This window comes from Bos indicus x Bos taurus, chromosome X (assembly GCF_003369695.1).
Source record: "Bos indicus x Bos taurus breed Angus x Brahman F1 hybrid chromosome X, Bos_hybrid_MaternalHap_v2.0, whole genome shotgun sequence".
Classification (NCBI taxonomy): domain Eukaryota; kingdom Metazoa; phylum Chordata; class Mammalia; order Artiodactyla; family Bovidae; genus Bos; species Bos indicus x Bos taurus.
In genome coordinates, this window is record NC_040105.1 from 9,686,158 (window position 1) to 9,699,053 (window position 12,896).

The 12,896-nt window shown below is 43.2% G+C and overlaps 1 protein-coding gene across 4 annotated transcripts in view; it reads left to right on the top strand.

The window, feature by feature from the left end:
• Positions 1–12,896, top strand: part of FRMPD4 (FERM and PDZ domain containing 4) — a 531,872-nt gene that overhangs the window by 421,358 nt on the left and 97,618 nt on the right. For all 4 annotated transcript variants that reach the window (XM_027533896.1, XM_027533898.1, XM_027533895.1 and 1 more), the window contains exons 3-4: positions 7,260–7,420; positions 11,917–12,019. In XM_027533896.1, the coding sequence (XP_027389697.1) occupies positions 7,260–7,420; positions 11,917–12,019 (264 nt within the window). The remainder of the gene's footprint in view (positions 1–7,259; positions 7,421–11,916; positions 12,020–12,896) is intronic.

Consider the following 12,896-nt stretch of genomic DNA (forward strand, 5'->3'; position numbering starts at 1 on the left):
CACAGGTCACAACAGGGCTTCTGGAATGTTGGCTTGGGAGCCACCACTACTCGAGTCCAGTCAGATATGAGAAAGTCATGCAGAACAGAGCAGGAAGTGCCTATGCCAGCATGTCAACTGGGATATTGAGGGGAGAAGTTTCCTTTGGAAGTGTCTATAATGTTTGTAATATGTGATATATTTAGCCATCAGTGATATGGAGAATAGGGTTGGTAGAGAGCATCCTTTTTGGATGTGGTATTTCAGAGTTTTTAAATACTACTGAAAACACAAACTACAGATAGTATGAGTGAACTTTTGGTGCATAACAAACGTCCCCCAAAGTCGGTGTCATAAAACAATCATCATTTGTTACTCTTCATTCAGCTGGCTGATCTAGGCTGAGGGGCAGCTGTGTTTCACTTGGCTCCTCACTGAGGTTCCAGTTCTGGTCTGTTCCACATGTGTCCATTCCAGAGCCCAAGCTGAAGGGGAGACAGAGACCTTGAGAATGTCTTCTCATGGTGACAAGAGAAAAGCAAGAGCGCATTTCCACCCACACAGGTGTGTTTTGTTTGTCATTCTGGGCTCAACCATGTGACATGCTTTGGGCAATGAGATGTTAACAGAGTCAAGAGGTGGAGAAGTGTGTCATGCGTCCAGTGGGAAGGCCGTGAAAGCACTGTGGCGTCCAGTGGCAAATCGCATCCGGTGGCAAATCAAGAATGCCTCTGTCTCCACCCCAGACCAGTGCTACCTAGATGGGAATATTATATGTTGATGCTTAATGCTCTCATGGAATCACAGTTGCCATCCCTGAAAGGTAATACGAACAATGACCTTCTCAATTGCAACTGAGGCACATGTGTTTATTTATACTCCTTTTCATTCCAATCTTAACTTCCTAGGGATCCCACCTGCCGCCATCTTTCTATATTCTTTAACTCCCCACCAAAGGTAATGGCTTCTAATTTTGCTTCTTCCAAGATCTTTCTGCTCAGCACGTATTCCAATAAAGGACTTCACTGGCTCTAATAAGTGAATGGAAAACTGAAATTACTGTATTAATAGGTTTTCTTACAGGGCACATTTTACTAGTCAAAGTAGTTCTTTGTGATACTTTAGATGTATCAGTCTTTTATTTCTGCTGAGGAAGAAAAGCTTCTTGAGTTCAAAGAAAGCCCTTTCCTTTTGTTCTGAGAAGTTAGGCACCAGAATTCCTATCATTCCTTTTGAAATGAATCTGTCAAAAACAGGAAGATTGTTCATTTAATCTCAGTGGACACATTTTCCATCTCAGTTAATACACTATGGATTTTTAGGTCAGAGATGTCTAGCTTATTTGCGTGTGTTTTTTGGAGAAGATTGGGGCAGGGGCTGAAAGTTTGTGTAGCTCATCATTTGTATTCCTCAAGGCTCAGCATCAGAATTCACTGAAGCATGTTCAGCAGGTAAAAAGATGTTGCTTTTTCAGCTCATTGTAAAAGAACTCAAGCATCTTTATAAAAACTATTGCAGGGAGAGAGCCAAAATATACTTCCATAACACAAAGGGCAAAATGATGTTTCATGGGGGAACATTTTAGTGTGAATCCATTCTTAACTGGAAAAGAGACAGGGGTTGATTATTTATAGATAATGTATTCTGAAAATATAACCTATTTAGCAAGAAAATGATAATAACAGTGGAAGGTTATCCACTAAGTTCAAGCAAAACAAATAGAATTAAAAATAATAATAAAAGAGAAAATACTAGAACAGGCACCAATCACCAAATACACACCTGCTTGTAAGTTTCAAACTTTATTGGGGTGGGGAGGTATTAGGGACTGAGGGCAGATCCTCTGTGGGATGAAAGGGCCTGCTCCTAAGTCTCACTCATTCACTCCAAGGTCACTTAACAGTCTTTGAAACACAGAGGAGGAAAACTTACTAATATTGATTCAGTTGCTAGAGGAGCCTAGATTTTCTTCTTCTGTATTCTGATATTGTTTTACTTCATGCATGTCAATGTATATTTGTGTTTACTGTCATTGCATTTGATACGATTCTTCAAATTGAAGGCCTCAGAGCTTAGGATTTGTGAGGTATCTCACTGAGCATTGGGCTATAGGCAATTGAAACATTGAGTTTGTTTTCATATTTTAAGATTGAATGAGTTCGTAATGTCTGAAATCTATGCCTCTTTGTTCATTGCACTCAAGAGATGAAAATAACAGTGGATGCTTTTTGAGTGCTTCCCACATGTGAGAGAGTTTGCAAAGTGCTTGACATTTGTTCATTCATTTAATTTCATCAGTGATCTGATGAGATTGTTTCCTTTATTATCACCTTTCTTATCCTTTATTATCCTCGAGAAGGAAACTGAGGTACAGGATGATGAAGTTATTTGTCTGCATGACACTGCTAGATAATGGTAGGGCCAGGATTTGAACTCACAGGGTCTGGTTCCAGAGTCTCATACCCAGACTAGCATACCAGTTCCCCTATTGGCCTATACCTGAGCATTTGTGTGTTTCCTGTAGCTCCTTAAAGAGTAAATGTCTCCTGCAATTTGGGTACATCAGGACTCGGGACCTGCATTAGATAATGGGCTCATAGGTCCATCCTCACTGGGACCCTCCTATGTGTGCAGGAAGAATGCTCCAAAGTAGGAGCCCAATCCTCCTCTGTCAAAGTGGCTTCCAAATATGTTAAAAGTCAAAGGATATCTTGCCATATCTGCCCCCACCCTGTTCCAGGGCACCGTGATAATTTGTCAGGACTGATGCAGTGGGACCTGAAATGCCCTCCCTGCTCATCGGGGTGCCCTATGGTCTGTTCTCAGTATGGTATTTGGTACATCATCTCCATTCAGAACCTTCCAACTGCTTCCTCTTTTACTCAGAATGAAAGACAGAGAGAGTTCTTCTTAGAACCTGTGTCATCTTCGACCACTCATCAGTTCTTTACCACTCCCCTCACTGCCTCCACCTCCCCCCTACCACTGGCTGCTCTCACTTCTCCTTAGGACCTTTGCACTGCTGAAATGTACCTCCTCCAATCATTTTCTGATGCCTAGTATAACTTGGCAATACCCTCACCCACCAGCTCTGTAGCCTTCCTCCCTGCATTATTTTTCTCCTTAGTGCTTATAATGACCTGATAAGCCATATGTCTTATCCATTAGTTTATTCCCTGTCTCTGCCCACTAGAGTGAACGTATTTTTCATTCTGCTTTCATTCCTGTTGTGTCCCCAGAACTGAGAAGCCAGTGGGCGTACAATAAACATTTGTTAACGAAATGAATAAATGAAGGCATTTTAGAGTTGTTTTGGAGAATTAAATGAGCTAACATATGGAAAGCATCTTGAAAAAGGCTTAGCATGAAATTAGTGTTTAATAAATGTCAGATATTAATAAAATAATATTTTAGTACTTATTAAGTGAATGATGAATTAAAAATTGGAGACTTACTTAATCATGTAAGTGGAAAGAAGATGATCTTTCTAGAGATGCTGTAAATATTTTAACTTACATTTGCAGTGGATGCTATGGGAGGTTGTTAGGGACATTAGTTGTGGCCCCTTTTCCTGTTATCTAGAAGGTACTAGAACATACCCTTCCCTGCACAGATGAATGATCCCTAAACATTGCTACACTTTGGAATCCCCTGGGAAATCTTTTTTGAAAAGTGATCCTGGCTTTCACCCTTAGATATTCTCATATAGTTAGTCTGGGGTGAAACCTGGGCATTAGGGATATTTAATGTTCTCCAGATGATTCTAATATGCAGTAAAGTTTGGGCACCACTGCTAGAAGCTTCTCACAGTGCTGGAAGCTTCTCACAGTGCTGGCAGCAACATGGGGACTCATCTTCCCTAGTCCCACTCTACGCTTGGAACTGAGTTATGCCAGCCAGAATTTGATTCTCTGTAACACAACTCTTAGGACTATTAGAAAGCTAAGTCACCTCTGCGACCTCTTCATCATTTAGAATATGTCTTCTGTGGATTCTGTTGCAAACTTGGAGCTCAGGGCCAAAGAATGTGTATTTCCTCTCCATTTTTTTCCTTTCTTCCCCCTGGGGATAAAAGGAGAGACGCATTTCAAAATGTAGCTAGAGTACAGCACACTCATGTTACTGAACCCAAGCTCAAACTGATCGCCACACAACAGGCCAGCAAATCAAGGGACAAGTTTTGGGGACAAGGAATAGCAGCTTCATTGAGAAAGCTAGCAAACCAAGAAGATGGTGAACTAGATGGTGAACAAGAAGATGTCCAGAAGTCCCATATTACCTGAGTTAGAATTCTTTTATACTAGAGGGAATAGGGGTGTGGCTGGTTGTTACAAACTTCTTGGTGTCAGTATTCTTTCTTCTTACATAGGTCTGGTTACAATGTTCCTATAAACCTTGAACAAGGCAATGTTCTTTTACAAAGGTGCAGAGGCCGCTTGACTAAGCAGAGACAACAGAGCACAAGGGTTAGAGCTAAAGATACAGATCCAATATGGAGTTGGGTTTGTTCTTCTCTCTTGTTACACTCTGAGATGGAGCCCTCTTACAGAGGACACAAGAGAACAGCACAGTGTCCGTGACCCCCAGGTAACCCCACTCACCCACAGGCACAAACAGCCACGCCTGTTTCCGGCCTGGGAGACGAGTTATTGGAGCAAGAAATAACTTTAATCTGAAAGCTGGCAGACTGAGAAGATGGCATATGAGCACCTCAAAAAACCACTTTCCTTCAGTCATAATTCAGGTTCCTTTTATGTCAGAAGGAGGGAGTGGAGCCCAGTGTGGCACCGACCAATGGCTGAGCCAGGCCACTAAAGCTCCCTGCTTGACAGTTACCACTGTTCCCTCACTGGGGAGAGGCGCTTACTGTGGAACCAACTGATAGCTGAGCAGGACCACTAAAGTTCCCTGATTGACAGTTACGATTGTTCCCTCAGTTGGGGGAGGAGCTTACTGTGGAACCGACCAATAGCTGAGTGGGGCCACTAGCAGTCACTGGTTGACCTGTTGCTCACCCATGGACTCTTGCTTAGCCAGGGGCCCACTGTGGCTCCAGCCAATGGCTGCAGGAGCCTGCTGTAGCTGGTGGCTGCCTTGCTGCCACTACATCCTGAGCACAAAGGTGTAAGTCCAGCAAGGGACCGGGTCTGAAGAAATACCCAGGTGCTCCAGCAATGTCCATCTCCAGCCCTCCGTGGAGGAGGGCCTGCAGGCAGCGGAGACCAGGGTAACCAGATAGAGGGCGGTAGATGAGCCCATCAACCAGGATTACTGTCAGCGGGTGCCCCCAGAGCGAGCCAGCCTGGTGGCTAGGCATGGCCGTGAGCCAGGGGGTGCAGGGAAGCAACCCCTGCCTCAGTGGAGTGCGGGGCCAGCACCAGGAAGGCAAGGGACCATCTGCCTCAGGTACTGCTGTGGAGGCCACCACTCCAGTGAGACATTGGAGATAGCACCCTACCAAGGCCAAACTCATGGGCATGTGATGCTGCAGTCACACTGGACCCTGGACTGGGTTTCACCTTCTGCTGTCCTGAAGTTCTCAGTCCTGGTGGAAGGAGGGCCCCGCGTTCTCCTTCTGCACTGTCCTTGCCAATGATGTAGCTGGTCAAGCACATGACGCTTAGAATCAGAAGACCTGATGTGAATAGCACCTGGCTTTACACCTGAGAAGAGTGTGATCCTGGCCCAGTTCTTCTTCCTCTTTGGGCATTTACAAAGAGGAGGTGGTGGGGTCCAACTCCTTCTATCAGTGGGCTTTGTGAAGATGAAAGGAGGTAACAGATGAGTGTCAGCACATGACCCGCAATGGGTTAGTTTGTGACTAACACTTCTCTTTTTGCTGGTGTTGCAGATCACCAACTGCTGGATCGAAAAGACATTTCCTTCCTTTCTGTTTCAAAGGGATTTTAAACTTCTATTTTCCTAGCCAGTGATATATGCCAAAAAGAGGGTTTTCATTGATTTTTCTCAACTCTTACGAATTACACTGAAGGACCACAGGGTTCCTCCTTCTCTTTCCTTCTTGATTACATTTAAACAATACATTGTCCAGATGGTGTGTAGAGTAGCATCTTTTCAAGGTATTTTAAAATGATCTTCTTTTCCTTATTGAAGAAGATTAGAGAGAGAAAAATTGAATTAAGTCTGTGTCACTGAAATAATCTTGGCTTACATATTTAAGGAGATTTCTAGTGTTCACACTAATAACTCTTCTCCGTTGAAGTCTGCCTTGGATGATGTGCATGAGTGAAGACTTACAGGAGCTGATTTTTGACCTGACTCTCTGGCACATGGGCCCTGAGTGACAATAAGCCACCATTCTCAGTTTCCTCCCTGCACAATGCAGATAATAATACCTGTTCTGCTCTTTCATGCTTAAGGTTGTTTTGTGGATCAAATGAGCTGTTTATGGAAGCATTTTGAAAATTTTTGAAAGCTGTACAGATTTCAAGTTTAGATTATCGATAAGCCTTCCAAAGTTTAGGTGTTAACAAAAGCATTTAAATCATTTGAATGTTTTTCTGGAATAGAAACACCAAGAGTTAATTCCTCAGCTTTGAAAAGGGGGACTGTATTTGATACCAGGATAACCCATTGCCACCCAAATGATCCCCATCACTTCAATTTCACTGGAGTCAGAAGCCATACGTGTTACCCACTAAAGGTCCAGAATATTCTGAGATTCTTTCTCAGCAGATGAGCTATAATTTGATAAACAGTTGTCTTTTTCTCTACTCGGTAATTCAGTTATTTATTGAGAGTCCACTATGTGTCAGGCATTATTCTAGGCATCTGGGATAAATCAGAGAATGAAACAAAATCCCTTGGCTTCATGAGGCTTACATTCTGGTGTGGAGAACAGAATGATTAAGTAGGTTCCATAACATGTTAACAAGTGATTAGTGCTGTGGAACAACAACAGAAAAAAAAAAAAAATAGAAGAGGGAAAAGGGGGAGACAGGGCTGCGATTTTAAGTGTGCGTGTGTAACCAGGATAGTCCTCTTTAAGCTCCACATTTAAGCACAGACTTGAGAGAGATGAGGCTGGGCCACACACATATCTGCAGGACAAGGATTTCAGGGTGAGGAATAGCCAATACAAAGGCCTGAAGCAGATGTGGGCCTGGGGCGCTCAAGGAAGAAGCATGGCAGTGCATCTCCCCACGTCTTCCCTGCTCTCTCCCCAACAGAGAATAGACGGTTTTGCAGCTAGAGAAGGTGCTGTGACCTGAAACTCATACACTGATGCCTCTTCTCTCTTGTGTGTGCTTTGCCCACAGTCACATGACACAAGCAATCCCATTTGATGACCCTCGGCTGGAGAGCTGCCCAGTCATCCCTCCAGCCCCACGGAGGGTGGAGATGAGGCGGGACCCTGTGCTGGGGTTTGGTTTCGTGGCAGGGAGTGAGAAGCCCGTGGTCGTCCGCTCAGTAACACCAGGTAAGCACCCAACCCCGCTGCTTGGTCTCCAGGACCTTTTGCCACCCCATGCCAGCACGACCACTGTTCCATTTCATAAGTTTCATACTGTTCCGTCTCAGTCTGTGAAGTCTAGTTAAGTTTTCCCAGCACCTGGATAAAGCCAGACCAGCAGAGGTACAAAAATGGCTCTGCAAACGAGCTTTTAAACTTCCAAATCCATCATATTGCCAGACTTAGCAAAACACCCATCCATCATTTGTTACCATGGAGATGACCCACTTCTTAATGTATGAATGCATGTATTAAGAGGCAGGCATTGGGCTGTTTTCAGTCAGCTCCGGACAAACTCCTTACCACAAAATTGTCGGTAAGTTTCTCTAGGATTTAGGTCTTTGGGCGTGGTTGCATTCTTTTGCAAAAATGTACTCCCCTCTCTTTCCACTAGAGGCAGAAGATATTTCGCTACCCCATAGCTATTGGGTTGAACCAGATGATTGACTTTGGCCAGTGTCATATTAGATGATGACATAAAGATGACATAAGCAAAGGCTTGAAATGCGCTTGCCTAGTTGAGCTTGTTTCTTGGGTTTCTGCCATAGACGTAAGAAGAGTTTCCCTGAAGTGGCTGCTGCCCCTTCATCCTGAGCTCCTAAATGAACCTGTAAGGCAACCAGCCTGCAGCTGAGAGCTAAGTTACAAACTACCTTCAGTGTACAGCACAACTGCCCAGCTAACTTTGCCCTTGATCAGCCAGTCCACATTCTAAAGACCCATATGCATGAAAGGAAACCCTACTGAGTTTGGGGATGTCTTGTTATACTGTAAATGCTAACTGATACAGATCAGATCAGATCAGATCAGTCACTCAGTCCTGTCCAACTCTTCGTGACCCCATGAATCACAGCACGCCAGGCCTCCCTGTCCATCACCAACTCCCAGAGTTCACTCAGACTCACGTCCATCAAGTCAGTGATGCCATCCAGCCATCTCATCCTCTGTCGTCCCCTTCTCCTCTTGCCCCCAATCCCTCCCAGCATCAGAGTCTTTTCCAATGAGTCAACTCTAACTGATACAGTGTGTGGCAAATCTCTTAAATTCTCTCATAGGATCAGATAATGAATGTACTTGGTCTCAGTCATTCTCAGTGTAGAGATGTCCCACTGTCAACACAGTTGAATATAATGGACTGTAGTATCATTGCCTGATGTGGGCTGCCTTTGCCAGAAACCATGCTCTTTCTATTATTTATTAATTATGTATATTTATATACTTATTTTAATGAACTTGTACTGGATTTATTTTCAGATAAAAGGAAAGTATCTTCTATGCTGTTATTCTCCATTATTTTTCAAATCAGTAACAGAGTTCAAAAGGAAAATGCTGTAGTCAAGAGTGCAGACTCTGGCATCAGACTGCCTGGGTTTGATGGACTTGAATCCTGCCTCTGCTCTTATTAGGTTGTTTTTAGCTTCCGTGTTAACTCCCCTCCATTTCAGGGTGATGTAACTTCTCTACGTCCTTTGGATAAGGAGGACCATAGGGAGGGAACAAAATGCATTGGAAGGATGCCAGATTAATATCTGTTAATGTTAAACTCTAAAATATTCGGCCAGTTGAGTCTGTCAGTTAGGGGGAATGAAAGCCAACTAGTGGGCTAGTATAGATCATTAAAGTGGATTTCATTTTTCCTCATTTTGACACAATATGGCCCAGGGCAAGGACTGCAGATACAGTCAACCTCTTTAGACTTGTGCAGAGAAGAGTAAGTTTCCTGTTCACTCCTACCACTGCTTCATCACACAGCTTCATACTTTGTCTGCTGAGCTTTTTATTTTATTAGCTATAGATTATAGTTGTTGAACTCGATGCACTTGAGAATTTTATTCTCAAAATAAAAGAGATTTTTTTTATTTTATAATAATGAAATAATCCATATACTCTTCTTAAAAGAAAATGTAGGTAGTAAGAGGATAAAGGTTTTTAAAAAATCACCTGAGTTCCAACTACTGTTAACCATTATTAAGATATACATGGAGAGCATACATATAGTAAGACCATTCTGTTTATACATTTGCATGTATTATGTATCATTCATATATAAACATATACATAGTACTATATGTATGTATGTGTGTGTGCACACACATTTTTTCCTCAACGGGGTCCCATTGGATATGCAGTTTTGTAATAGCGGGACACTAAACATCTCTGTAGAATTCTCCAATGTATATGTCCTCCTCAGTGCTAACTGGAGATTCGGGTTTGGTTTTTCATTTTCTTTTACTGACTTACTGTTCCTTTAGCCTCTTCCCTTCCTTGCCCTCAACTTTCCTACACTCTTACCTACTTTAAGACAATTTTGAGAAGAGTAGAAAAAGGGAAAACTAAAGTCAAAGAGCACTGTTTCCAGTCATTTTTAAGAATTAAAATGCAGTCATACAAATTGTATCTCTCATAAAATAACTCTATTGAAGTCAAGTGATTCCAATGGTAAGATCAGATTATTCTATAGTAGACCAGCCAGCCTTCAGAGTAAAGGGCATGAGAGCCCTCTGAAGTATTCCCCCACTTCATGTTCCGGAAGGCACTGTATATTGCTTCCTCCTATAATTCTTGCTTAAGAAAGAGTATTTCCATGTGATCAAAAAACATAGGTCAAATGTAAGGCTAAGTCTTGTTCATCTGCATATGGTTTTCTCATCACATTAGTTAACATCCATTCTGCAAACAGTTACTTTGGAGATTTTTCTGTGTTTGAACAGCATTTGACTTCTAACCATTTCTTTGAATTTGAGTGACTTGCTCTTATGTAATCCAGTCATCATTAAAAGTCCCTCAAGTGACTTTCAGAATTCCTTTTGTGTGCGAACACTGAATCTCAGTTCCCACATCTGGAAGTGAGTATTTTCTATCACTAATACAGGGCCACGTAAAGGTTCTCCCTTCTATCTCACTCCACAGAAAGGAGACAAATGTCTCTTCCAGATTGAGAGACGTATGCCAAATGTCTGGTGGGTAGACAACAGCTGAATTACTTTGAGTTCCATGTTCTGAGTGTTGTGTCCATTTCAATCACTACATGAATTGACAACGTTTGTAAAATAACCTTTCAGTTGTACCTATTACCCAGATAGACCTCTGGAAAAAAAATTAAAATTCCAGTACCATATAGCACCAGATCAGTATTTAGGGGATAATTCCATTAGACATGTGAAGGCAATTCATATTATCAAAGTATTTGCTTTCAAGTTTTATTTAGTACAAATGTGTGCTTCATGCAGCTATGTCCTTAAGTTTGTGTGTCAAGAGACCTGTCAGTGACCAGTTTTTGAGTTAGAGGAGGAAGTTCAAAAGAGATGCTGGCCACCTTGAACATGGAAGCATTCACAGACCTAAGCTGAGACCCAGTCCAACCCTTCCAGGCAATTCTTTCCCTTGTGTAAACCTCAGTCATGTCATTATATGGAAGGGATTATAGCATTCAGTGAGGTTACTAGTTAAAGCACTTAGCCTGTTGCCTGGTACGCAATAAATGCTCAACAAATATTTGTTCTCTATTTGCTCCTTGGAAAAACAATTGAAAGAGGCTGTGATGGATGACAAATCCTCTGCAATCACATGTGAGCCCCACCACAAACATCCCGACACAGTCCAAACCATAGAAACAACCCAACGCCCTCATTTCCCAGCAGTCATGGTGGACCACAGCTTCTTACCAAAGCCAGCTTCCTTCCTCCCACCAGTCAGGCAATACGTATTAAATGCTCATAATAGAATTCCCCCCAGTTGCTGAGAGCAAAGCCCTGCTTCCTTGAACCCTCTTCCCCAAAACCCATAACACAAAGTCGAATCCCACAGGTCCTTCCTGGCACCCTCGTGTTCAGCTGTCTTCCAGGCCCCCACAGAGTGCCGTCTCCCTGTTGTACAGAGGAAGCAAATGTAGCTGTGTTCAAATCCAGGTGTGCTCAGGTGGTCGAAACTTCGGCTGCCAGGCATCAGCCCTGCTGACCAGCTACCTGTTGGGGAAATACCTTCTTCTAAGGGCCCTGACACTCGGAGTGTGGGCAGCTGGCCGGCAGCCTTAGCAGCCACCAGGACCTTTTAGGACAGGCCATCTGTCCCCCTGCTGTCTTCCTCACCTACAGAGTCAGTCTGCAGGGCAACACATTCCCACATGATTCATATGCCTGTTAAAGTATGGGAAGCATTACCAGTCTCCACCTTGCCTGGAAAGTTTAAGAGCCATGTTGATTCCTGAATCCCACCTCCAGAGCTTCTGATTTCATCAGCCCGGGTGCACCCTGGGCCTTGGGTGCTTCCCCAAAGCTCCCACCACCTCTCCAGTTCTGTCTAATGTTGGCAAGGATATTGAAGTGAACACCCATGTGTGGGTGGGGTTTGTTTTTGCTGATAACATCCATTGCTCACAAGAAGTCATGACTAGGAGCCGAGGCTACACATGGACGGATGACCACTGGGCTTCTCACCTGCTCTTTACTCTCCTTTGTCGCCAGGTGGCCCGTCTGAAGGCAAGCTGATCCCGGGAGATCAGATTGTAATGATCAACGATGAGGCAGTCAGTGCCGCACCAAGGGAGCGAGTCATCGACTTAGTCAGGTAAGTGACTCGCTCACCCGGGCTCCGTCAGGAGGCTGCGCAATTCTGAGACCTCACTCTGCAGAGGAAGGGCTTCCCATGGGCCATTTCAGAGCAGAAACACAAGCTGACCCAATCACCTTGAAAGTGCTGTTGACACTGACCTCTAATGTAAATCACCAGGCTCTGTAAACAGACACCTACTTGTCTGTTCTGCTAACGTTCAGAATGCAGACGCTGAATGAAACAGTCCTATTACCACTGCTCTAACCAAGTGTTGCATTTTTGTTTCCTTTCAAAATAACTAACACATTGATATTCCATAATCAAGGAGATCAACATGCCGTTGCTGAGTTCATTTTAAGTGGTGAATACTTTTCTAAACGTAATCGCATGGATACAGAAACATGCAGTTCACTAATTTTTCATACCTGACTGAGTGATTCATTACTGAATTTTCAAATCATCAACCAAGGTAACAGGATCATTAGGTCAAAAGTAGAACAGTTTTTAAAATGTGCTTGGTTTATTGGTTTAGTTTCAGCATAGATGTAAATAATGTTATGTCATATTCGTAAAGGGGTGTCAGAAAATGTATTTTATGTGATGTTAAAATAGGGTGAACAGTCTTCTTCGAAGCCCACAAGAGTTCTACTTCCATGGTGAATCTAGGGCAAAGGGGTCTTGTGAAGTTTTCCAAATGAAGCTGTATCTGTTAGATGAATGGACCCCCTCATACTGCCCAGCATCGAGGGATACTGACGAGATTGTGTGACATTGTTTATAAACCGATCTTCTGAGGCGAGATGGAAGTGGAAGGCTCTCAGGACACTTTAAATAAACTGAGATAGGAATCTTCTAACACTTAACGCTCTCTCATAACAGAAAGGTACATCTG